The sequence below is a fragment of the Hoplias malabaricus genome, chromosome 15, assembly GCF_029633855.1.
Source record: "Hoplias malabaricus isolate fHopMal1 chromosome 15, fHopMal1.hap1, whole genome shotgun sequence".
Lineage (NCBI taxonomy): Eukaryota > Metazoa > Chordata > Actinopteri > Characiformes > Erythrinidae > Hoplias > Hoplias malabaricus.
Window position 1 is genome coordinate 25805915 of NC_089814.1, and position 22927 is coordinate 25828841.

The window sequence follows — 22927 nt, forward strand, 5'->3', positions numbered from 1 at the left end:
ACTGCTACAATGTAACATTACCGAAATGTAACGCTATTTGAAATTCAACCTCATCAGTAATAAAAGCTATATACGTTTTGTGCCAATCATCCACAGGTTTCACAAAATTATAAAGTGTATGGGGAAATGCTCCCCTATGCCACCCTCCCCTTATTTAGCGGCAGTGTACCCCTCTGTCCTGAGCGTTTCCTCTGTTCTTCTAAGGTCTCTGTCGCTTTAAGAAACTAAGATGGTGTCTTACAAGCTAGCTGCATTCAGTGTTATTTCCTTCCTGTCTTTGCACTGACCACTTCAAAAATCTGTTTCGAAAAGGAAAGGACAAGGACCGGTCGAGTACAGTGTTGGTCTAACGGTATCGTTCTCCCACAGCGGCTCTACTGAAAGGGAGGACTAAGTTTAAGAGTTGTCTAACTTTGCGCAGGAGGCGTTTGAGCTAACGGTGAGAGAACCGGTGGCCAGAGCTAACGTGAGCGTCTCTGAAAAGTGACCGAGCTACAGCTGCTCTGAGCCGCCTCGCGTTAGCAGAGTCACCGGGCTCGCCAGAAAGGTTTCACCGCTTCATTGTCCAGCCTTCTAGCTGGAATTTCACGCTCCACCTTAAATAGTGCAGCAGTGAGGTTCTGGCGCCTGTAACCCCTGCACCATTTAAGGTGGAACGGGCAATTCGAATAAGAGAAGCCAACTTCAGATTCGTCCGTAACGAAGGAAGCAGCGTTGATTCAAGTGGTTGACAGGGTTTTTCTTTAGCAGCAGATGCGGCTGAAATGTCACAAGTCAAGTGTTTTCTGACAAGTCAACAACGGTAAATAAAATGGACTTACTTTGTTATTCCGAGTCTCCGTGTGCATCTCGGTAACGGTAGCTAAGCGGGTGCGGTGGTATAAAAAAAAGGGGTGGAGTGGAGGGTGTGTTTCAATAATACTAATGTCGACGACAGTTTTCCACCTTTCCTATCAGTTGTTTTGGGAGAGGGTGAATAAAAAGTGACGGTCGTCGCCTCAGTGGGTCGTAGGAATCATTTCCCCGGCGTCGAGAAAGCGTGGTGTTTTCTCCCTGAAGCGTGTTTCTGTGCGAGTGTGTGTGTGTTGTTGCTGTGTTGAGGCTCTGACCCCACCCTGCGGCCCCACCTCTCCGCGCCGTCACTGCGCCTCGGACCAGCCGCAGCAGCTCAGCCCTGACAGCCCCGCTCTCCTCAGCCCTGTTCTCCCCTTCAGCGCGCTGCTCCCTCTCAATATCATCGCCATGTTTCTCTCTTTCCTCTCTTTTCTCTTTCTCTTCCCCGTGTTCTGCACACAGCCGGCCGCCTCACCTGCTGACGTCAGCGCTGAGCGGATGTCTCTCCTGACTCTGAACAAGTTTCTGCACCTGAGGCAGAGCGGAAAGACACTAACACACAATGTGAAATAAAGAGACACCACGGTTTCACAGAATTACAAACGACGGAATAAAGTGAATTATTTATCTTTACGGCCGCCCATTTTGTCTCTTTAATAAATGTCTTTTGTTGTCTCTTTAATAAATGTCTATGTGGTTTTGCTGCCTTCTAGAAGGTACAGGCCTACCAATTGGGCTTGTGTTCAAATTAAGATTCAGATTTCTGAAAAAACAGTTTTATAAAAAGAAAAAGAAACCTGGAAAAAATTGGGATATACCCAGATGTGTGTAAACAATGCCTGAGAGACATAACTGCATCCTGTAAATTCATACCAGTTATCCAGTGCTTCCTGTTTGATTTTGCTCTTAATTTAAAATATTAGTGTTTTTTGGTGATTTATTTTTTAGCTCTTGTCGTTAGTTGTTTTTTCTAAATGTTCAGAGGTAGCTAATAAATGCCTTGGTGGTTAGTTTTCTGCATAAATTCTCTCTCTCTCTCTCTCGTAGTTATTATTATTCGTAGTAGTAGGATAAATGTTAAACATTTTACAGTTCTGTATACCCACCGTGATATTGTCTCTGTATTATATCTGTGTGGTTCCATGTCCTATAGTCATTTATTGTGTAACATACAATGGTAAACTATTAAAGTAGGACCAAAAGAAACATTAAGCACTTATTTTTAAAATGGTAACAACAGTAACACAAATCATGTCCACATACATAAGTGAAAACCCAATATTATTAGACATTAACTGTTCCTTTTTATAAATTCTTGCAGCTTTTGGAAACCAGTGTGTACCCAGGTCACAAACACTGTGTCTACACACTGCTATAAATAACGAAATGACACAGTAATTTCAACTACATTTCCCAGAGTCCTTTGCTTTGTCCTTACTAGTTCCGCGTAGAGCAGGATGTGGATATGTTTTGATAATCATGAAGCGGTAAGAAACACGCGACTAACAGTTTGCAAATATTTTTATGTATTGCCTGCTGAATTTGCTGAAAATGTAGCCAGTGTATAATTTCTTTTTGTGCAGTGTGGGTTGCTATACGTGCGGTGAATGTGGCTGTAGACGTTCTTGTAAGGTGCAGGGCATTTATTGGACTGTTTATAACAGCAGTAGTCAAAGGCCGTTCTACCCACACTTACATATTTTTCTTAATATAAACAATGAGATTAATCGCAGTGGTCCAGAGTCATTTGTTGTGAAATTCTTTTCGATTCAGGGTTATTTACAGACTTGGCGAATGGACTGGGGTGTCAATTTAAAATCCCAAAACTTCAGTGAATCCAAATCTGTCTTCTGAGATTTACACAGTGACTGGCGAAGAACTCATACACTAATATTCTACATTCATTATCCATCAGCCACACTTGACATAGAGGTACAATTATTGAAATTCTATATTTACAGATTGTATCTATGTATTCTTTGATTGGCCGCTTTCACCCTGATGTTCAATGTTCAGGAGCAAGTATGATTTGGTGGTTGATCATTCTAATAGCTTTAGTGACACTGACATGGTAGTGGAGTGTTAGTGTGTGTTGCAAGTGGATTAGACACAGCACTGCAGCTGGAATTTTTAAAAACTGCCTTCTCCCAGGTCACTGTTTTAGATGCAGCAGCCATGTTGGTCCACCTTGCAAATATAAAGTCAGAAAGTGTATCTCATGAGTGCTGCAATGTTTGTGATAATCATATTCCTGTAATCTGTAATTCATCAGAGGCCAGCATTTAAAAAGTAGCACTTTTAACAGCACAACACGCCTCACCACTTCAGTGTCACCACTACAACGCTGAGAACTATCCACCACCCAGTACCTGCTCTGTAGTATCTATTTTATCTATTTTACTTCAAAATATTTAGTCTCAATAAATTTCTGTAAAAACAAGCATTTCACATCAATCCACTCTGAATTTCTAATGAATATTTCATTTTATTACTACTACTACTACTATTATTATTATTATTATTTTACATTTAAACAGGACCTTTAAACAATTTCTGTTGAAAAATCAGAATCCTTACTGTTTTTTTAAACCTCTGTAGTTGGCATTGTGCATGGTGACCTTGGGCTCTTGTGTGTCTGCTCCACAGCATCCAGTTGTGTGACCAGTGTCTTTGTTCATGAGCTGGTGAACAGCTTTAAGACTGATTGAATGTGCCTTATAGTAGATAAAATCACTGATTAGAAGGGATGTGGATGCTTTTAGATAGTTGTGTACTATTGGTGTAGGAATATAATCAAACCTACCTGCAGAATTTTTAAGCTTGTTTTTAGATTTTTTTTTAGATGTTATGCTGAGATTTTGCCTTGTGTAGAACTCTTAAAGTTTATTGAGTAAAAAAGAATAGCTGGTGGTGGAGTACCCTTAAAATGTCCAAATTTTTTTTTTTTCAAGTTATTGGTCAGAGATTATAGAAACATACAGCAGTGATGTGGCAACCTGTGTGAGCCAATACCCATTTTAAGTTTCCATTATACATCTTCAGAAACTATTTGCATAAAATAAGACCACTATATGAAATGCTGACTTGAATAACTCAAATGCATCAAATGTGCTGATGCATCTAGAAACCTTTGCTTTCTAGAATTGTATGAGATGTACAGATCAAGACACAATCTGAACTAGACAAAGTGTAGTTGGGCTGCTTGCTTCAGCATTAAGGGCCAAGTTAGTTACTTGAGCTCTAGTGAAACCTGACATAATCAAATTGTAATTTATAAGCAGGAGTACCATGCACGTTGCTTGGTTGATATGTATGAAGGCAGCGTTTAAGTTCAACAGGTTGGAGCAGATCTGCATGGCATATAGAGTACTGAGGCTGGCATTTAGTCAGTGGGTGTGTGAGCTTCGTGAAGACAGGTGAGGCAGGTGTGTCTTTATCCACTCCCATTTTGTTTAAATACTGTGATTAAAACCCTGTCATTGGGCAATGTTTGAAAAATGTACCTGACTTGATACTGGCTTTGGTAAAGTGCTCTTCACAAAGAGATTCTAATGAGCTTAGAGATTGATTGTTGAGTGTTATTATGAAGCCTTTTTAATGTCATTTGTGACAGGCTTTCTGTTTGTCTCAGGGTGTTATTCTAAAACTACAGGTATATCAAGAGTGCTTAAATGCAGTGGTTTCTAATGGTAAGGGTGTGCATGTATTTAAAGATTTGTTGACTTTGATTATGATTATGTAATGCGTAGAGATGGCACAATGAAAGATTTTTCATTTCTGAGGCCAATGTCAATATAATCTTGAGCTCTACTCACATAATAAAATGTAATTCTCCACCACATTTTAACATGATTCCATAACATCACTTTACATTGGTCAGTAAATGTCCAGCAATAATTGAAATGTCCCCACCAATAATTTGATCCCATCCAAAAACAAAAAACAACCGATGTGACAATGTCTCATTAACCTAGAGGTACAGAAAGGGTTAACTCACATTCTCTACTCAAGTCCTACCTCCTGGTAACATATATGACCAGTGTGATTTGCTGTGCCTTTCCCTGCTGTCATGTGAGTCTCTGTTGTTTAGGTGTTAGCAGCGCCAAAACTGGAAGGAAAACTTTCCAGTCATATGCAAGACTTACTGTGCAAGACTCAGGTGAATTTTGGGTGACACATGGGTGTCAAAAGCGAATGAGGATGGCAGCGAAAAAAGAAGAAGGTGGACATGAGGAGCTATTTTTCAAAGAAACGTCACTTAGTCAAGTTCGCTAATGAAATGAGTCCATCATAAAAACAGCAGGCTAAAATCATCTGTAGCTATGAATAACATGGTTTGGAAATGAACTGCACAACTAACTGCCCATTAGGGGTGGGAGATATGGCCCTAAAATAATATGATATTTCAGGATATTTTGGCAATATTCTTGGTGAACAAATACTGAAAAATACTTTTATTAATTTCCAGAACAACAAGATAAATTATATATTATTATTAATTACATTAAATTAATAATGTATTTAATTTCTTATTTAAATTATTATGTATAACATTTTATTTTTGTACAACTCTAACAACTTCAAACATTCAGAAGGAACAAAATATAAATGTGTAAGCATTTGCTTAATTTGTAAATGACCATAACTTACCAAGATTCTGACATTGTATAAAACATATATGGAATATTGATATTTTAAGGGTGGCACGGTGGCGCAGCAGGAGTCGCAGTCACACAGCTCCAGGAACCTGGAGATTGTGGGTTCAAGTCCTGCTCCGGGTGACTGTCTGTGAGGAGTTTGGTGTGTTCTCCCCGTGTCTGCGTAAGTTTCCTCCATGTGCTCCGGTTTCCCACAGTCCAAAAACACACATTGGTAGGTGGATTGGCGACTCAATAGTGTCCGAGTGTGTGAGTGAAAGTGTGAGTGTGTGTTGCCCTGTGGAGGCCTGGCGCCCCCTACAGGGTGTATTCCCGCCTTGCGTCCAATGATTCCAGGTTGGCTTTGGACCCACCGTGACCCTGAACTGGATAAGCGGTTACAGATGAATGAATGATATTTTATATTCAAACCACCTCCACACGACTGAAGTCTTAAATGATTAACAATGAATGTAAGTCATGTTACGTGTAACTGTGTGACGTCATTACCTAAACAAGTCAAAACATCACAATATTGACTTTTTTTATTGTTTGAAAATGTTTGCGATATTATTGTGCATGATACGAAATGACACAGCCCTACTGCCAATTGTCAGTTCTCTTACATTGTCGTTTTATCATGGAGCAAAGGAAGAAAATTAATAAAACAGGCAAAGGGGTAGGGTGTGTGAGGGCGGAGGTTATATTTTTTTTATGTCATTATATTTTTTAAGTAGAATTATCATGTGGTAGGTGTGTTAGGTGAACAAACATAAAAGATTTGGTGTATAGTTTTTCTTGTTAGTACATTGTAAACAAATCCTCCAGTTACATTTATATGTTCAATACATAGTTTTAAGGTCATGTATAGTGTACCCAGTGTAAATCTGTGTATACTCATTTTGTGAAGGGTCACTCGTCATGTGTGTGAGGATGGTCCAGGTCCTGAGGAGCAGGAGACGGAGGGTCAGAGGCAGCTCCACAGCCTGCTGCTCCAGCAACTTGATACGGACGTCAACATTGACCGGTAACTGTCATATTCATCCCACTTAGTAAGAATTGGGGCTCAGGGCCAACAAGTAGAAAGTCTTTACTGACATTTGGTGCTAGTGAGAATTTATTACATTCAGAAGGTCTACAATTAGTTGTTTTTTAACATGTTTGGACTGAACAAGAGCAGCTGGAACAGCAAGAAATGTTTCACTTGTTTGTGGCTTTGATCCCCTTGTGTAAATTTGAATTCAAACTGAAATAAACGGTACAGTTGTACAGCAAATGTAATTTTTTGTTGATACCCTAAATGGCCACGAATTTGTACACACCAGCTTATCTAACATTTCCTTCTGAAATCAAGGGTATTAATGGGGTGTTTATTCACTGCACTGCACTTTGTCTTTGTCCTGTAGTTGTGTGGCTAAGAAGAAATGCTTCGCTCCAGCTTCCCTGTACAAGCCATTTGGTGAGCAGGCAGCAGGGGTTCGCAGTCTGGCTCAGTTCCAGGCACTGCAGGATGGAGAGAAGCAGCTGACCAGTCTCAGAGAGCTGGGCCTCACTGACACTGAGATCCAGCTGTGGCAGAGCAGGGACCTGCCAGAGAGCAAATGGAAGGTACTGGAAATATAGTACTACAATGTCAATGGACAGTGCAACCGGACATTAGAGATGATAGACAAAAACTCAAATTCTTCATTAATTTATTCATGTTTTGTAATCGCTTCTTTCAAAACCTTATACCTCAAATGTAACTTTACTGAACTACTTTAACAGTAACATTATTTATTCTACTTCTTTAAGCTTTACATTGCACTGTTAATCATGAAACTTATTTTAAATTAAATAATAATAATAATAATAAGGGATTGTGATCCCCAGTCTTGCAGCCCATGTTTTTATTGCATTATTAAAGAACCTCAGAACGGCTACTTCATAATCGTTGTACGTTATTACTTACATAATCAATAGTTACAGCTCTATGACTGATTTATTATATATTTTATTTCGTTTTATGGAGTAAGGAGTATTTAAACCTGGTTACAATGTGGTAATAAACCATAAGGCTGTGGTGGAACTAATGTCGCATGATTTCCTACATTTCCCAGAATATTGTACAAGATAAAACAAGAAAATATCATAACTATTTCAGCATATCATCCCATCATATTTAATATCTAGCATAATTTATAGGGTGTATTTACCCAAATTGCAAAAAGAAAAATGGCTAATGTGAAAATAATAGAAGGTAAAGTTAGCGAAAATGCTAAAATGTTTTGCTGAACTTTTATGTGTTTTTTTAAATAATAAAACAAAATAAAAGTATGTGTATTATCTAAACTTCTCTCAGAACCGGGGAGTACAAGTAGATCCAGAGGCAATGGATCAGCGTCTCCAGGTCATCAGGGACAAGATGGAGGCAAGGGAGGAGATACTCTCTCGACCCCAGCGCTTCTCAGCTAGCCGGGCTCTCTCCCGCAGGGAAATGGAGATTGAGAAATCTCTCTTCCACGGCAATGACCGCTGCAGTTTCCTGACTGCCCTCTACCATCAAGGTGAAATAAACTGAAATTAAATGGAGGGTCCATTGCTCCTTGGTAAACACATCTAATGAATCAGAACCAGAATCATTTTTATTTATTTTTTACCAATTTATGTTGCACATACAAGTAATTTGTTGCTGAGTGACCACATGACATTTAAATACTGAAGAAATACACAGACTGTTTACAATATTTAAGAAAGTTTTAGCTAAAAAACAAAGTTTAAATGACTTAGAATAAATTCCATTTGAAAAGAGCAATGAAGTAGATTAATAAATGTGCACCATATTTCCTGTACGATATATAAAACTGTGCAAATAATACCCTTTATATTATAGATATCATAGATTTTTATTCTACTCATATGTCACAGTATATAGGTGGTAAATAAGGTTTTGAGTTTGCTGACCTCAATGTTTTTCTCTCATTTGTAGACGAAGAACTACAGAATGACCAGCAGAGGGCCACCTCCTCAAACCCAATGGATTCGTTATATAGAGATTTCCTCAACCATCAGAAGAAAGACTCTCATGATTACGCCACAGTAGACTCTCTGTCACCTCCTTCAGATAAACTTGATTTAACACAGACAGATACCTATCACAACCAGTCTCCACCTTCGGACCAAGACACAGATCAAGCACATCCACTTGATGACTGTAAATCATTAGGAAGCCATGTGCCATGTTCAAGCATGAGCAGCAATGATCAAACACAGGCACAGAATCAAGAGAAACTCAGTGAACTTGTTGCGTCACAGAAAATCACAGTGAACCAACCAATCGGACGTCTGACCGCTGCCTCAGGGCCAAACCAGAACGGTCCACTGATGGTCAGTGGTAAGATAGAGGACATTTCGGATGAGGAAATTAGGAACAATCGGGCGACAGAGGAGGACATCCGAAAGATTTCGCGCTTTCAGAACTACCAGCACGGAGAGCCATCCAATGTAGGTTTCCATTATTGCAGCAATGAGTCAAACCACCACAATTAGCTAACAGTATAAAAAATGTTTTCTTGTTTATTTATTTCATTAATTTATTTTCCTACTGGGCCCCACACACGAGAGCGCAGCAACATTTACAAACAGGTTTAGCACAGAATCTCTCACACACCCAGGACACAAGGTGTCAGAAGAGTGACTTTTGTAACATGTAGAAGAATAATTGGGCAAAATGACTGATGCTCCAAGTGTCCATTTTGATTGTTATAAATTGGAAAGGGTAGCACTGCAGGTAACGTCATTGTCACACAGCTTTAGGGTCCTGCCTCGGGTCACTGTCAGTTTGAAGTTTGGTGTGTTCTGTTCTGCTCCAGGTTTCTCCCACTGTCCAAAAACACATGCAGGATTTGACGTGTGAGTGTGTGGGAGAGACTGGGACCCAGTCTAGTTCCTGCCAATAATTCTGGGTAGTCTCTGGACCCACTGCGACCCTGAACATGCAGTTACAGAATATGAATATTCAATAATAATTGTTATTGAAATGTTAGAACAAAAATTGTTCTTGTCCAATTTGAAGTAGCTTTGTAGTAGAATTTAAAACAATCAATTTTAATAATTTATTTCTTGTAACAAAATTTCTTTAAAAATTATACCATTCAGTGAGATTTGATCACTGATTTTGAAATTAATTTTATTGTAAATAAATTCTCATTGCTACACAATTCTGTAAACATCTACAGCTTTATTCGTCAAGTATTTTACATCCTATCTCCTGATTAGTGTCGCGGTGGGTGTCTTTGATCCCAGTGGTCTTTCTATGCCAGCATTGAAATCATACTTTATTTTTTTTAAACAGACAGGATCAACATAAAACTTTGCCACATCGTAATATTTTTGTAAATGCAATATTTAGACGTCCATTTGCGCTGCATTATTTTCAGCTGTGAGATATATTTGTGCTGTGCATCTGTCTGGATTCCTGTACATGTTAAAATACACCTTTTTCTGCACAGGTGCTGTGTGTGAAAAACATGAGTCCTCGAGCCTCTCTAGCCCAGCTGGTGTCTCTGTTCTCCAGATTTCAGAAGGAAGACACAAACCCGATTCTCTACCGACTACTTACAGGCAGACTGAAGGGCCAAGCTTTCATCACATTCTCTGGTATAAGCTGCTGTCTGATATTCCTGCCATTAGCTTGGGTGAACAGATAGATCTGCAGGGTTTTTTTTTACCTGCATACATTTCGTTTACAGTTACAGCATTTAGCTGGCACTCTTTTCCATACGAACTTACAAAATGCTTTGTTGTCTTCTGCAGAGAATGTATCTTCATCGGTAGAAACAGGCTTAGAGTCCAAATACTATTGAAATAAGACTCAGTAGATACAGGAGTCAAGCTGGACACTAAAGGAGAACACAAATCCAACTGATGTCTGGGAACGAGAAAAATAATACATTTAATACATTAAAGAAATTCAAAACGTTTAAACAAGTTCAGGAAAAATTGCTGTTATTGCATTCCATTATTGCCTTAATTAAAATATCTGGGTTCTGAGGTGGCACAGCCGTGTAGATGTTGGAACCACCCCTCGTGATGCCACAGGGAATCCAAGAGAGCATATTTGGCTTATATCTGGGTGGAAACATAGCGGCTGGATAGAAATGGCTTTGACTAGATTGTAGTCACTTAATACGTGGTTTTGGCAAATAAATGTTATGTCATTTAATACTAATTGTGTCTTATGTGTGGTTTTGCAGATGTAGAGACTGCGCAGACGGCTTTGGACTTGCTGAACGGCTACAAGCTGCTGGACAAACCTCTTGTCATTGAGTTTGGTCGGGAGAGGAAAAATGCGAGAGACTCTAATACTGCTGCAGAACAGGGGGCTCTAAAAGACTCAAAGAACTAACTCCCTAATGTATTTCTCTTGTAATACTGACATTCCTAGTCTGTAAATCAATGTAAAAATTAATTTTAAAATAAAAACAGCATGTTTTGTAAAGCGCCGTGATTCTCGCTGCTGAACGTGTGTTGTGACCTCAATACAATATAGAGCTCAATTACCCCATTGGGTTTTAGGTGCGTGTTCTCCCTCAGACCAGCAGGGGGAGCCGCGGATCCACTCTCCTCTTCAGATTTTCGCCAGACACTGATCTAGGAAGCTGTAAGGAGAGCGAATTTAACAAACAGCTTAAATTGGGATCCCTTAAAATGGAAACCAGTTTTGTGGTTAATTAATTAAGCTATGTTTTTTTTTTTAATTATTATGATATGTTGTTGTGTTTTTTTAATTAAATTTTATTATGCTGTTAATTTTCTTTCCCCCGCTTTTACACGTGTATGTTGTTTTACTGTTATTGTTGTATAATTAGTAGTCTGGTACTATTGATTAAAATTAAACTGGTCCAAGGAAGAACAACCCGGATCAAAGACACCCCAGAGACTCAGCTGTAGAGAAAACAAAACAATATTACTGGCTATATGACAGTCATAGCCATGGTCTGGTCTGATGAGGCACATTTATTTTACAGAATTTAGATTGGAGAAAAAAAAATTATTTATTTATTCCCAGTTGAGCAAGCCAAAGGTGACAGTGGCAAAAAAAACTTTCTTTGAAACTGGAGAACAAATATTCCTCTGGTCAAACAAATTATAAACAAAACAGTTTTATTTTAAAACTACTGGTAGAAGCAGCCTTACTTAGGTAATAAATGTTTTCAGTAACTGTCTGCTGAACCCGTCAACTATCCAGGATAGGATCAAGGACAACAAAGAAAAAGAATATGTAGCCTAAAGATTCAGACATTGTTTCACAATAGTCTGAGACATGATTTTAGCTTAAACTTTTTTTGGAAACACATTTATTTGTGGCTGAATTTGGTGACATTATTTGGCGATTATACTGATTAATATTGTTCCTGCTATTTAAAAAATTACATTTAAAAAAAAATTACTCTGTGACTGCGACACTACCTGCACCGTGCAGCCTAGTTATCAATCAGGATTAATGTAACATTTAAAAAATCAGAATCATTTGGTATACAATGGGTTACTGAGGTGTTTAAGAGTTTAATAAATGAAAAACAGTGATACACACTAGAGAAACTGTGATGTACAGAAACATGACCAAAAAAAAAACTTCAACAAAGTATCCCAACATGGGACCAGAGCTGTAACAGAAATCATCTATGAACAATAACTCTAACAGGGTGTGACTAAGGCACATGAGAGGAAGAGAAAAACAAAACACCACCACAAGAAATACAGAAACAAGAAGGATCCTGATCAATTGAGCCTTGCTGTCACATATTTTTACCCTTTAATCACAAAATCATATAGAGACTAACAACAGCAGTCTTATATCCCCCACTGAAATTTACTTTTTAAAATATTACTGGGAATTAGATGGCAATGTATAGGCAATGTTTTTATTTTCAAACCACTCTGGTAACCACAATATGTAGTGTTATAAAATGAAAGAATTTCACCATAAGGCAAGTTCAGAGGACCAGAAATATATATATATATATTTTTTTTTTTTTTTTTTTTTTTTTTTTTGTTATTTCTTGAATTAAGAAAAAAATATCTGCCAATGTAATAAGACTTTCAGTAGATAAAATTATTAATCTGGAGATTTAAGTAAATTTTATTTGCTTAGATTTAAATTTTTGCAGTGAAACTCAAGAGTTTATTAGTTTGTTTGTTTCTATATGTTAATGTAAGATTTTAAAACGTGCAATTGTCGAAGCTGAACATTTTTCAGCTTTTCATTTTATACATACAAGTGATATTGGGCCATCTACAGGTGGCGGAATGTAACTGCGGCCCCATTTAATGTGGACCAGAAAATTCAAATTAGAAGGTAGTAAGTAATTAGCCAACTTCAGGCTCCTGTCAGAGAGTGTATCTGTGACGTTTATAGCAAGTCATTTTCTCACAATCACTCATCAATAGATCCGTCTAATTGATTCTAGTTCAGTGTTTCACACTTGAGCTGTAAATCATTTCTCTGGCTGCAGCCAAGTCAGAAATCTGCTCTGTCAATGTTGTTGGTTAAGGATCATTTACTGATCGTACGGATTTAGGCTGTTTTTTATCATTTCACCAGTTAAGTTTAGTGAATTGTGCTATTTCCTATTTGTTTGATATTATAAATATGGGGTTATAACATGGTGTTAAAAATATCTTCTAGTAACATGGCAACACCCTGTAAAACATGAAGAACATCTCACAACATAATTAAGTTATTTAGCCATAAACAAACAAACCAACAAGCTACTTGTAGAATGTAGAATAAAAGTCATATTTAATTTACCTAAAATTATAGTGAAGTGTAGAAATGATGTCAACAGTCCAAACATCGGCTTTATTTCTAATATAGACAATAAATTTGAGTAAGGCTTCTTTAGGAATACAATATCTCTTTAATCTCTTACCATACAAAATGCACACATTTCAGTAATTTCCAACATATAAAAAACAAATGTATATTTACAGTCACTTGATAAACAGCCAAGTCATTGTGAAATGTTAGTTCTGCATGTTTACACAGAACAGGCAGAGCTGGACTGCTGAACTTGGAGGTATTGCATCCTTTTATTTACAGACATGTCTTGCTGTTTATTTGGAGTCTCTCAACATCAAACGACATACAGTCACTATGTGGCTTGAGAAGGAAGAAAAAAATATTGGCACATTCTAGCGATGTTACTTGACTGCTTGTGCCTTAATGCCAGTGTTGGCCATTACATTCAGCAATAATAAGCATTTAAAAAGAACATCTACAGGACGTCTTCAGAAAGTCCATGTCTTTGAAGGTGGAAAAGTATGTTTGAGGAGAAAAACGGCTGTTTTATTCACCGTTTGAATTACCACAGAAACTCATTTGTAACCTGAGCTCTTTATCTTTGAAGCACTCTGTAAACACTTGGTGCTTACTTTGTGAATAAAAGAGCAAATATAAGTCAATATTACCCACCTATGAAGCAGAAATAACACAATACCCTCATATGTTTTCATGATTTTCAACATTTTAAGGTCTTTTTGCTGTTTCTCTGCAGTGAGCAGAGAGGAAGCCTAGCATGTGTGTCCAAGCCACTTTGTTTTTTTATTGACACTGGGGCTTCATTAACACCTTAGACCAGTTTCCAGCACATAAACAGACTTGTGAGCTAGCAAATGGTGAGGAAACACCTTCTGAATTTAAAAAAAAAAATGTTTTTATTATAATCGTGAACATCACCTTTCAGGTTGATGGCACAAAGGTAAACTAGGCAGTAGGCAACAAAGGCAAAAGAAATCCTCAGACATACCCCGTAACATCGTAGCTGGCTGCTGCTGCATTGTGCTTTCCGAGTTTTCTGGAGCTGTGAGGAGGAGCAGTGGAGTGGCTACTGGTGCTGACATGGCTAGCCAGGGTTTGGTTTTTGTTGGCCGTGTTCAGGTTGATTCCAGTCTGCAGTGTGGCTGGACGGTAGGGAACAGAGCGCGGTGCTGCACGGGCTCTCCCTCCAGTTCCTGTGCGATCAGGATATGGGTAACCCCCTGTATGGCGTCTGAAACCTCCATTCGCTTCCAGATCATCACAACAGGATGCACTCAATAATCCTCCACCAAGCATCGACATGAGAGAAGAAGCCAATCCAACATAGAGGCAGTCGCCAATTTCAAACTTCATACTGTCCGGGACACTGTAATGGTAGAAGGTTTGTATCACCTCATGGGTCTTCCAGGAGACAGGGATGAGGGACATAAGTCCAGCAAATATAAACACACACCCTCCAGCACCGGCCATTTTGGCCTTACCGGAAGAGCCTTCCATACACACGGTGCATTGCATCCCCACAGTAGACACAGCACAGGCCATAATGGACAAGATCAACGAGATGACCATCATGGCCCGGGCTGCCTGCAGGTCCGTCCTCAGGCCAAGGATGGTGTTATAAGCCTCACATTGGAAGGCTCCTGTGCTCTGGTAAACACACTCCATCCATAGGCCCTTCAGGTTCACCACAGCAGTGACAATGTTGGGACCAATGTGGGCCGAGGTCTCCCAGTAGGGCAGAAGGGTAGCCACCAAGTTACCAATCATACCAAGGAAGGCCATTAAAAAGCCCATCACCTCCATCGCTGCTGCAACCATAGCTGGGTCTTGTGCACCTCACAGATGCACGGATATCATGAGCAGATTCCTGTTTACTAAAGTGGAAACAACTCAAATTTAGCAAGAACATTTGAAGACCGACAACACAGAAAACAAATCATACATAATATGTATATAACCACTGATAACATGGGTTTGTTAAGTCTATATGTGTTCACTTACCTATTTCGTCCTGTGTACTCTCTTCTGTTTGTGTATTACTGCTTTCCTATCACTGTCTAAACACTGAGAGCTTTCACAGTTCATGTGAAAGGATCTACAGCCACATCCAGCAAAGTATGTTAAAGATTCACCCGTTACACACCCCAAAAACAGGCCTTTACTGCCCCCATCCCAAACCCAAGGCCACAGAATGAAGGACAGGGTCAGTCACAGATTGACAGCTCCTTCCTTTTTGTCCACCAGCCATGACAAACAACACACAGCCAATTAGAACATGTTGTCAGCAGCACATTGTGAATGATTGCACATATGTTACAACAAAAAACACAAGATTTATTAGGTGAATACTTTTCCAATTATTATAATTGAAAATAGGTTTTTAATTCAATACAGGATTAAAAAAAACTAATGACAAATCATAGTTTTGCTTGTTTTTATTTATTTTTTTTTTCTAAAGCTGATATATATGTTTGAAAATCAGATGTTGACAGCGATAAGCAAGAAATTCATTACTTATCAGATATCAAGTAAGTATATATCTGTTTGAGCTTTTAAGTGACTGTTAGGAATGTTTGTACGCACTGGTAAATGCATTACAATTACTTTACATTTCAAGTGAATGGATCGCAGTATCTAGGTGAAAGATTTTCCTAATTGCTGAACTATTATGCACGTTGTAAATGTAAGCACATGTCATACATGTCTGCCTTCCATCTTATTGTCTCTCTGTCTCTCTCTCTCTCTCACACACACACACACACACACACGCACACACACATATACACACATATACACTTACCTAGATAATCTTCCTCTCTCTCATTCTCTCTCAGGTAGATGTGGAGAATAGGCAGGATACTTGCAGAGATTTCATCTGTTCAGGGAAGTGTGTGCGTGTGTGTGGTTTAGACTGGCTTAGACTTGAGCTTAATCTCACCAAATCTCTGCTCACATGTCACCAACGTGGTAATGAGATTAAAATGTAATCCAGCATCTGTTTCCACTCACTGCTCCAAAGAGTAAACCAACAGTCAACAAAACTTTCATTAAAAAAATCTCACAAATAGAATAACACACTGTAACACATAATGAGACTGTGTCCCTAACATTATAAATCACAAAATGTGTTATTATAAGTGTTTAAATAACTAAGGAGGGTCTGATTAAATTCCACAGATTTTGATCTCAGCTGGTGCTAAATTGAGCTGAAAAAGCCTTCATCTAAAATGAAACAGAAGTTGGTCAAAGTCCAGTGTTCTGAATCAGGGCATTAACCCTAATTACACTGCCTCACTTTTTTAATCTGCACATCTCTGCCTCTAGAGGACGCTGTCGCTCAGTTGGATATTTTTTTAATTTATTTGTTCATGTGTATATCAAAAAGAGGAAGTTTCAGAATCTGCTCAGTTTATGTGTTATTGTTAATTCATGAATATTAACAAAATAGGTAAATTCCTGTAAATGCTAAAGATGTTTAAGGTTTTGATTATTTTTCTTTGCAAAAAGTACTCTAAGATTATTTAAAGAATTTAAATTTCTTTAAAACCATAGCATGATTTTATTTGTTTGTTTTTTATAAGTCGTTTATATTTAGTCGTCTCTCACTTTCTTTCACTCAGTCATTAAAGCAACACTAGGTAGTATTTTTAACCTTTAAGCTTCAAAATCATTGTGATGTTTCCCTGACCTGTAATAGAGAGAAAAGAGCCTCTGTTATTGCTGCTCGACCCCATTTCAGGACAGTGCTGTACAAGTCAGTTACACTCTGCAACTGTAGGAGGAGCCCAAGAGCAAAAATACCAAATCTTACCTAGTGTTCCTTCAGCATAATACTCTCTATTCATTTGGACATATTGTTTACTGAGTATGAACTGAGCTCCTGAATATTCAGGTTTGTATTATATATATTATATATTATAGTAATATGCCAACAGTGGGTTAAAATAATGTCAGTGGCGATCGAATGTTTAGGCCTAGATTAGAGGCAGTGTGTGTTTAGGTGCTGTGGTGGGAACAGTGCTTCTGAGCTCACACAAAAAGAGCGAGGCGCCAGCACAGGGAGTGGAGGAGTAGAGGAGGTGAGAGAAGTGTGCCTATGGAGGTGTGAGGCCTGGTGCCATTCTTACACCTCCCCAAAATGAGAGCAGAAGTGTTGGAAGACACACTACAGCGTGGCCTTCAAGTCTAAGGTACTATGCCGCCATCAGCTTCTACATGGCTTCAGCATAGCTGTTTTAACTATGCTGGGTAATTTTGCCCATGCCCAAAACACAAAGAAGCCTATTTGAGTTTACTGGACATAGATTGGGGCGAGTGGGTAGGGATTTAGGCATGCGGCTTACACACTCCTAACTGGTGACTTTAAGTTTCCATCATTTGTTAGCTACAGTTACCTCATAGCGCCAGAGAAAAGAAGCAAAAGTAGCAAATTTCAAATGCCAGACATGCTTTGGCTATGCTGACCTCATTCTCTTCACCAGACTTCACACTCGTGCTCACATTTTGGAGAGGTGTAGGAGTGACACCAGCCCTCACACCTCCACCAGCTCACTTCTCTCACCTCCTCTGCTGCTCTAGTCTCTCTGCTGGCTCTCAGCTATACAGAGTAGACTAAGCAGAGACTGCAGAACTGTTCCCACCACAACACCTACACACTCTGACCTGGACCCCAAAACTGACCTCTTACTGACCCAGAGTAGCTGACCCTATATGTTTTGCTGGCAGAGATATTAATGTGAACCAACTTGAGTAGGTTACCAATAAACATCCATATACATCAGCCATAATATTATGACCACCACATTGTTTCTACATTCACTGTTTCTCTGACCATATAGGAGCACTTTGTAGTTCTACAATTAAAATTGAACTCTAAAATGTCCATAGGTGTGAATGAACATGTGTATGTCACCCTTTGAAGGACTCATACAAATTAAAGTATTTAAAAGAACACTAGATAATAATTTTACCTTAAAATTACAGCTGCAAAATCATTGAGATGTTCCACTGACCTGTTACAGGGAGTTCAGAGACTCCGTGGTTGCAACTCTGGACTCTGCACTGCAAAAACTGCCCTATGTAACTATTAGAAGAGGGTAGGAAAATACTCCCCACACATACACCCCACCCCCAATTGATTTCAGTAAAGCACTTTAAAAATTGATAACACTAGTGGGAGCCCCATGAGCAAAATAATAATAATAATTTTTAAAATATGTTACCTAATGTTCCTTGAATATGTCAAATTTGAGAAATATTTAGAAACCATTATTTTGAAGAGTTTACAAAATCAGAATAACTTGTATGTTGATTAATCATTATGTGGCATTATATGTCACTAGGCCATGTGTGACCTGAGGGTCACAGTGTCCAATGCTGCTCTATGATGTGACCTTGCTGATCACATTCCTCTTCACATTCTGGCCTTGTGCTCTCATTCTGGGGAGGTGTAAGAATGGCACCAGCCCTCACACCTCCATCAGCTCACATCACCTCCTCTGCTGCTCTAGTCTTTCTACTGGATCCCAGCTACACACAATACATGAAGCAGAGTCTGCAGAACTATTCCCACCACAATACCTACACACACTGACCTGGACACACACACTGACCTCATACTGACCCGTGTACTCTAATAGCTACTAAAAAAACCTACATCAGTCTTATTGTCTCATATTTCCACCCAGTAAAATCACAAGCTGTTCTCTGGATGTCTCATTTTGTCACAACAGCACCCCCACTCTTTGTGAATGCACAATATTCAAGATTTTGACCTTGGTAGGTATATCATGTCTCAGATTGTTCAGTAAACAAGAGTTCTTGTCTTTGTAATTTTCTCTTTGTCTATGTAACCAGACCCCAGCTTCTTGATGTGCATTTGATGTAGTAGTGGATATTCTTAATGAATCAGGTTGTATTTAAAAGGATGGTCTTATTGCATAATAAACATTGAATAAGACCTAAACCTGACATGGACCAAGTCATGGTTATATTCAGATCTGTGAGCAATTTCTAATAGCAGTCAAGTGCTACAAAACACACAAAGCCTCTGCAGCAGCCTAAAACCGCCATGCTCAAATAACAAGCACCAGTTATAGGATATAAACCCCAAGGCACTGGGCTGTGGAGCAATAAACCCACATTGTTTGACCCCTCTAATGCTCTTGTTGCTGAATGCAATCAACTTCTCAAAAAATTATCAGACTTTAGAAGAATAATTGGATGAGCAGGTGTCTGTTACCCTTTATGAATGGTATACTTCGCTATGAGATCTAACCCAGTAGATGCATGCCTATGATGATTTATGAAATTACATCCACGGGTTGCTTTTAGTCCTAGTCGGTTGACCTCAGGGTCACAGTGTCCATTTCAGTGAACCTTCTAATCTCATTCCTCTTCACCAGGCTTCACACTTGTGCTCTCATTTTGGAGAGGTGCAAGAATGACACCAGTCCTCGCACCTCCACCAGCACACTTCTCTCACCTCCTTTACTGCCTTCCCCTCTACTGGCTCCCAGTTACAAACGCTGAAGAAAAAGCAGAGTCTACTGAACTTTTCCCACCACAACACCTACACACAGTGACCTGAAGACAAAAACTGACCTCACATTGACCTGTTCATACACCTACTTATCCCTGACCAGATAAGATGAAATATCTCATGTACTTTAGAAATAAATGGAAAATGTAACTAAAAGCACCCTGTTTATAAGGGCATTCAAAACATATGTTTTTGAATTTTTATTTTGCCCATTTTGTTGTAAAATCTTTAAAATCACTGACTTGCATTAGTGCAATGTGGTGACAGAAATCATTACTCACACTGTCAATGAAACAAGTATAACCAATCTATTTACTATTCAAAACCGCACGTGAACCTACAGTACATACACTCTCAGAACAAAAATTATTGTCACTAAATGTACAAATAGTGTACATGCACCTTTAATATTGAATGGTTACAAATATTCACCTCTCCTTCTAGAGAATGCAATGTACTTTTACAACTGGACTTTAAAACCACTATTGTACCTTTAAAGTCCTGCAGATTAGATGGGCCGTATGAAATCAACACAGTTTTTAAATCTCTAATTATAGTAGAATAAGGTACAATAGTGTTGTCTATTTAAAAGTACAGAAATGTATCCTTGAAGATACCACCACAGTGAGAGTCATCTGACCATGTTCAATAGTAATGACTGAGGCTGTTTGTACTTGATGCCGCGACAGATATTTTTTCTGTTATCTAGTAGGTTCATTCATTCACTATCTGTAACTGCTTATCCAGTTCAGGGTCAAGGTTGGTCCAGAGCCTACCTGGAATCATTGGGCGCAAGGCAGTAATAGACCCTGGAGGGGGCGTCAGTCCTTCACAAGGCAACACAGACACACACATTCACACACTTGAGTTGCCAATCCATCTACCAACGTGTGTTTTTGGACTGTGGGAGGAAACCGGAGCATCTGGAGGAAACCCAAGCGGACACAGGGAGAACACACCAACTCCTCACAGACAGTCACCCGGAGCGGGAATCGAACCCACAACCTCCAGGTCCCTGGAGCTGTGTGACTGCGACACTACCTGCTGCACCACCGTGCCGCCTCTAATAAGTTCTCATAACTTAATTATGAAATGTCATAACGATTAACATAACAATAACTCAAATGTCCTTCTAATGCTTTACTTTCCATAGGCACGTGTCTTTAATATTAGCTTCTCAGCAATTAATAGCAATATCAATGTTGATCTTGCAGATTTACCATATGCTATATGAAATATTTAGAAAACAATTCCTTGACCATACAGTCTCTCTATTTGTGATGTGTTGCAAAACACTGGGTGTGGGAAAGGTAGATAAGTAGATGTTTAGTTACCTGAAAATCTTTCATAAGACTAATAATGAATGCTGAAAAATGGCCTAAACAGACTTGCGTCCATTCAGACGATCTATGGTTAAGTAATTAAGTATATATGAGGACTGGGACAGTACTATTTACATCTTCAGCAGCAGTCAGTCATTTTCTACAACAAATCTTTTTTACATTTTGGAATAATTATTATACTGACAACCAGTGACCTGGATGAATTAGAGATTCAGAAGTAAACCCATTTAAATATGGTATGATCCAATTTCCTCCCACAATCCAAAGACAAAGGTTGGTAGGTGGATTGGCGACTCAAAAGTTTCTTAATATGGTTTCTTGTGTTCTTTGGAAACATCATCAGTCAAGTACTGTTCCGTTTAAAGGTCTGCATCTAGCCAAGTACAGTCCAAATATCCGGATGTGTTCTTGCTCTGCTTGTAATATCGAGGATGCACTGGGATTTGCTTTCTGTAGACTTGAGAGAGTTAGATATCCCAGAATACATTTCTCACCAACCTCAGCTCAATTCATTTTTCTACTTATTTTTCAAAATGAGAGCTATTTGGCTGGTGACTCATCAAGTATGCAGGCAGTACAGCAGAATGACCACATAGTGCCTTCCTGTCCTCAGGAGTTTGTACTCACAAGTCAAACTTTGTATGGCAGTTCAAACGTGATGAACATTGTACTGAGAAATAGCCTAGGTGCAGGTGTGTGAATGAATGTATGTGTGTGTGCCACCCTGCAAAGGACTGGCACCTTCTCCAGGGTGTGTTCCTCCTTTCGCCCAGTGATTTAGTGTAGGCGTATGTAGGCTATGTTGAACTGGGGCACACACAAAATGTATAGGGGCTCTGTTGCACTCATCTGCTTGCTTGTCATAGGGACACAAGTGTCTCTCTAGTAAAATGCCTGTTAAACATTAAATAGTTTAAGTGATTTAACAGTAAATTGGATGCTACTCTGACATGGATGAGAAAGAGTACAAATCTCGTATTTGCAAAATTTACATGCTTTTACATTTATATTGTTTTGGCAGGGAATGTCTAACTGTTGTGTAATTTTGGTAGATTCTATTGTTATATGCTGCTTCAACCAAATATATATTTCTGTGATCAACAACTTGTGTGATCAACAACAGCCTGTTGTGTCATTTAAATATTTACAGATGTCCATTACTCTGTGCAAAAATTAAATAAATTACTCATTTAAAGCACTTCTCAAGTTTTTTGGAAGGTGCTAGGGCATTATGGGAAATGTAGTTCCTGTAGTGAATTTGCATGGGGTGTTCTGTATGTCTGCTCAAAAATCAGAATTGAGCAGAAGGTAGTAACACAGCCAGGATAGAGCAGTCACACACTCACCCAGTCACACACACATTCCCCTGCATGTGTTTTTGGATTGTGGAAAAACAGGGAGAACACACCAAACTCTTTGCAGACAGAGTCCCCAGGTAAGGGTTGAACCCAGGAACTTGAGATCTTGGCAGTGACACTACCTGTCACCATGCTGCCCTGAATGTATGAATGAATAGTATGAATAAGGAATTTTTGAAAATAAAATGGAATGCATGAAATGTGGAAATATGCAGAAATATGAGACTGTTGTTTAGAACTCTCAAGCCTTCAGAAATGGCTCTGGTTAATGACATATTTGGGTAATTACAGTTACTGAACAATGTTTTATTATTAATGGCTAAATTAAAAGCCTAAAGGTTAAGGGACTAACACTGTAAAAATGATGATTTCCTATTTCACTACTATATGGTTTAAGGGAAATTCTCAGAGTA

The 22927-nt window shown here is 38.8% G+C and overlaps 3 protein-coding genes across 8 annotated transcripts in view; 1 reads left to right on the forward strand and 2 right to left on the reverse strand.

Moving 5' to 3' along the window:
- Positions 1-1407, reverse strand: part of klf8 (Kruppel like factor 8) — a 51417-nt gene extending 50010 nt beyond the window's left edge. The window contains exon 1 of one of the 2 annotated variants that reach the window (XM_066646163.1): positions 1128-1407. Coding sequence is in view for 1 of the 2 variants with exons in the window: in XM_066646162.1 (XP_066502259.1) it covers positions 822-848 (27 nt within the window). In the remaining variant the exon portion in view is untranslated. Of the gene's footprint in view, positions 1-821; positions 1066-1127 lie in introns of those variants that run through there. The other variant, XM_066646162.1, reaches the window with a different exon arrangement.
- Positions 1408-2201: 794 nt separating this feature from the next.
- rbm41 (RNA binding motif protein 41) lies at positions 2202-11241 on the forward strand. The gene is made up of 7 exons (XM_066646606.1): positions 2202-2321; positions 6382-6498; positions 6878-7079; positions 7813-8017; positions 8440-8954; positions 9962-10109; positions 10706-11241. The coding sequence occupies exons 1-7, from the start codon at positions 2314-2316 to the stop codon at positions 10855-10857; spliced, it is 1347 nt and encodes a 448-aa protein (XP_066502703.1). The 5' UTR covers positions 2202-2313; the 3' UTR covers positions 10858-11241.
- On the reverse strand, positions 8986-16106 carry cldn2 (claudin 2). 5 transcript variants are annotated; one of them, XM_066646609.1, is made up of 5 exons: positions 16073-16106; positions 14261-15146; positions 11013-11110; positions 10242-10380; positions 8986-9332 (listed from the first exon to the last, which is right to left on the reverse strand). In XM_066646609.1, the coding sequence occupies exons 2-3, from the start codon at positions 15088-15090 to the stop codon at positions 11080-11082; spliced, it is 861 nt and encodes a 286-aa protein (XP_066502706.1). In that variant the 5' UTR covers positions 15091-15146; positions 16073-16106; the 3' UTR covers positions 8986-9332; positions 10242-10380; positions 11013-11079. The 5 variants fall into 5 exon arrangements, with proteins under 5 accessions (XP_066502706.1, XP_066502704.1, XP_066502707.1 ...); XM_066646607.1 differs by lacking the exon at positions 16073-16106 and adding an exon at positions 15274-15407; XM_066646608.1 differs by lacking the exons at positions 8986-9332; positions 16073-16106 and adding exons at positions 9349-9439; positions 15274-15407.
- Between the last annotated feature and the right edge of the window lie 6821 nt (positions 16107-22927).

Bases quoted from the DNA above. Each gene is read 5' to 3' on its own strand.
- rbm41 (XM_066646606.1), top strand. The intron at 8,018-8,439 runs GTGAAATAAACT...TCTCATTTGTAG, and splicing joins GACTGCCCTCTACCATCAAG to ACGAAGAACTACAGAATGAC. The intron at 10,110-10,705 runs GTATAAGCTGCT...GTGGTTTTGCAG, and splicing joins AGCTTTCATCACATTCTCTG to ATGTAGAGACTGCGCAGACG.
- cldn2 (XM_066646609.1), bottom strand. From the start codon at position 15,090: ATGGTTGCAGCAGCGATGGAGGTGATGGGCTTTTTAATGGCCTTCCTT. The intron at 11,111-14,260 runs GTATGTCTGAGG...CTCTCCTTACAG, and splicing joins GCCAGCTACGATGTTACGGG to CTTCCTAGATCAGTGTCTGG.